The sequence below is a fragment of the Pyrus communis genome, chromosome 8 (assembly GCF_963583255.1).
Source record: "Pyrus communis chromosome 8, drPyrComm1.1, whole genome shotgun sequence".
Taxonomy (NCBI): Eukaryota; Viridiplantae; Streptophyta; class Magnoliopsida; order Rosales; family Rosaceae; genus Pyrus; species Pyrus communis.
In genome coordinates, this window is record NC_084810.1 from 26,551,207 (window position 1) to 26,554,923 (window position 3,717).

At 40.7% G+C, this 3,717-nt stretch overlaps 1 protein-coding gene across 1 annotated transcript in view; it reads left to right on the forward strand.

Annotated features, from left to right (window-relative positions):
* Positions 1–846: 846 nt before the first annotated feature.
* LOC137741447 (receptor-like protein 3) overlaps positions 847–3,717 on the forward strand; it is a 5,805-nt gene continuing 2,934 nt past the window's right edge. The window contains exons 1-2 of the mRNA XM_068481158.1: positions 847–1,593; positions 1,666–2,527. Coding sequence (XP_068337259.1) covers positions 847–1,593; positions 1,666–2,527 — 1,609 coding nt within the window. The remainder of the gene's footprint in view (positions 1,594–1,665; positions 2,528–3,717) is intronic.

Sequence of the window (3,717 nt, forward strand, 5' to 3'; positions counted from 1 at the left end):
TAAATCCGCCTAAGCGCCCGCCTAGCCGCTTAGGCGCTAGGCACTAAGCACTAGCTCGCCGCCCAAATAACGCCTAGCGTTTTTTAGAACCTTGATACGAATGATGCTTGCGATCCAAACAGACGTAGCGCTCTCATGACCTTCTCTCGCTTTCCACTTCATTGGAGATTCATTTTGTCCTACGTTTATTTTATACCCAATTTACACAGTGGTTGTCCCTATTTATAAACTCCACTAGAAATGCTCTAAGTCCCTTTCATGTAATAGTACTTGTACGATGTTACATCATGGAGGACTCACCAATTAATTAATTAATGATCATCTCACTTCTACTTTTTATTCTTAATTGTATAATTATTCATCTATTAGTTCATAACTCTTATTTTTAGTTATCAATATATGATCGAAATATTATCGTTACTAAATAAATTAGTCATTTCTCCCATCAAATATCAAAAACGGATCATTTCTACTAATTGCCCTAAAATTTTTACCAAACAATCATTTTTCAAAACGAAAGTGGTTTTAGCTCCTCCAAAAAGTACGACCCCAAAGTCAATATAAATCTTCTAATGCATTGCTGCCAACCCATGATTAGACCCTCTTTTAGCGACGTCCCATGTTGTGCAGTTTGTTTCTTTTATCTGTAAGTGGAAAGAAAAGACTTCAAAATTCAAACATTGCGAACAAGAATTCAAACCATCACCTAATTACCTTCTTCCCTTTGTTAATTTATACCTCCCTTGCTCCAAACAAAGGAGGGTATATATACACCCGAAACGACGTGAGCAATATAATTCCAGTACAGCCATAGCGAAAAACGTCAAGCCGGAAGCTAGTCTCGTAATGCCTTATGAAGTCCTCTCCCTGTTTTTTGTGTTGTCTACTTTCATTTCTACAAACCATGCTTGCAAGGAGGCAGATCACAACTCTCTTTTGTCATCTTTGGATACATCTTCTTCTAGTTTAAATTGGTCTTCTAGTGATTGTTGCCACTGGGAAGGCATCGCTTGTGATGCCAATGGTAGGATAACACATGTTTCGTTGCCCTCTAAACGGCTCCAAGGAAGCGTTTCTCGCTCTCTTGGAAGCCTCACCCATCTTTCGCACCTCAATCTCTCCCACAATCTGCTTTCCGGTCCTCTGGAAGCTGGACTCTTCTTGTCCTCAAGTCGCCTTGAAATCCTTGATTTGAGCTATAACCTTCTCTCCGGAGAAATACCTTTGTTTCTATCATCTACTTACATTCAAATACTGGATTTGTCGAACAATCAATTCAATGCTACAATTCCTTCTTCATTCCTCCAACATTCCTGGAATTTGAGCAGTTTGAATGTCAGCAAAAATCATTTTACAGGCGAAATACCTTCCTCTATCTGTCTTCGTTCCTCTTCGATTAGAGTCTTGGATTTCTCCAACAACGATTTCAATGGTTCAATTCCTCTCGGACTAGGAAACTGTTCGAAATTGGAAACCTTTCGTGCGGGCTTCAATACTCTTTCTGGAACTCTTCCTAGTGATCTCTACAAAGCTCAGGCTCTTCATGAAATTTCGTTACCTTCCAATCAGCTTTTCGGTCACATTAGTGACAACATTGTCAACCTCACCAGCCTCACAATCCTAGAGATCTACTTCAATCATTTGAGCGGCGCACTTCCTCTCCACATCGGGAAGCTGTCCAAATTAAAACTCATGCTCCTTCATCTCAACAATCTTGAAGGTCCTCTGCCCCCATCTTTGATGAATTGCACTAACCTTATCGAACTCAATCTTGGATTCAACCGTTTCGATGGAAATATCTCGGAGCTAAATTTTTCCGAACTTGATCAACTTATCAAACTTGATCTCGTGAGTAATCACTTCTCTGGCGCCATGCCAAAAAGCCTTGACTCATGCAAGTATCTGAAAGCAGTTCGCCTGGGCGGTAATGATCTAGAGGGACAAATACAACCCGAGATTGTTTCGTTGAAATATCTATCCTTCCTCTCGCTTGGTAAAAACAGACTCACCAATGTCACCGGCGCTATTCATATATTGATGCATTTGGAAAGTCTCAGGGCGGTCGTACTTTCATATAGTTTTCTAGGTGAAGAACTGCCGGATGGTGATGCAATGATTGGTTCTGGGTTTCAAAATCTCCGCCTTTTTAGCTTATGGAACTGCCAACTTAGAGGTCATATTCCGATGTGGATGTCAAAGCTCAAGAAACTCAAAGTCCTTGATTTGTCTTCTAACAGACTCACAGGCTCAATACCTCCATGGTTGGGAAGTCTTCCTAGTCTTTTCTTCATATGCTTGGACAACAACTCGCTTTCGGGGGGACTTCCAAAGGAGCTTTTCTCACTTCAAGCTCTTGTATCTGAGAAGCCTTCCGCTCAAACGGATAGTGTTAATGTCGAACTACCTATCTACACGCAGAGCACGAATGAAACTGTCGCAGCTCACCAGTACAACTATCTGTCCAACTTGCCGCCATCTATTTGCTTCCGAAATAACAGTCCAAGTGGCAACATTCCCATTGAGATAGGCTGTTGAATAAGAAGAGTATCCAAGATAACTCTAATGATCCCAAGAAGAAGAAAATAGAGCACACACTTAAAGAAAGCTCACAAAACAAACTAATTTGCAAAGCTTTTCTTCTTTAGCTCTAGGCTTTGTTTTTCTTTGAATGATTTACAATGCTTGAGAACTTAGGTATTTATAGCAAACCAAATGATTAAACTAAGATTATTTATTACCACACAAAACACATTAATTGCACCTAATAATTTTTATTCAACCATACCTAATATTGCCTAACTTTCCTTGCCTAACTTTGACATTGATTTTCAACACTCCCCCTCAATGTCAGCTCTCATTCTTTGCACTGTGCTGAGCAGACAGCGAAAATTTTCGAGCTTGCCTGTACTTAAACTTTTTGTGAACAAGTCCGCAACTTGATCATTCGTCTTGACTTGTCTCATCTCAATCTCTTCTTGTAGAACCTTTTCTCTGATAAAATGGTAGTGCACTTCCACATGTTTAGTTCTTGCATGAAAGACTGGATTTTCCGCCAAGCGAATGGCCGATTGGTTATCACAGTACAATGGTACTGGATAATCTACTGGTTGATGTAGATCACTCATCAACTGTACCAGCCATACATTCTCTTGAGCTGCCATTGCTGCTGCTCTATACTCTGCTTCTGTGGTTGACAAAGATACCGTTGGCTGTCTCTTGCTACACCAAGAGATGGTTCCAGAACCAAGCTTAAACACATACCCAGTTGTTGATCTCCTGGTGTCATGATCTCCCGCATAGTCAGCATCACAGTAACCAACTAACTTGCAGTCTTCACCTTTCTTGTACAAAAGACCATAGTCAATTGTACTCTTCACATATCTCAGTATTCGTCGAACTGCTTCCAAGTGAGGCTTCTTTGGATTTTGCATGTACCGACTCATCACACCAACTGCATAAGAAATGTCAGGTCGAGTCAAGGTTAAGTAGATCAGACTACCTACCAATTGTCGATACATCGTCGCATCTTCCAAATCTTTTCCTTCATGTGCACTCATTTTGACATTTGGCTCCATCGGCGTAGAGATCAGCTTGCATTCGAGCATTCCAAACCTCTTCAATAAGTCTTTGGAATACTTCTGTTGACAGAGAAATATTCCTTCTTGTGTGCGATCAACCTCTAGACCAAGGAAGTGCTTGAGTTGGCCAAGTTCCTTC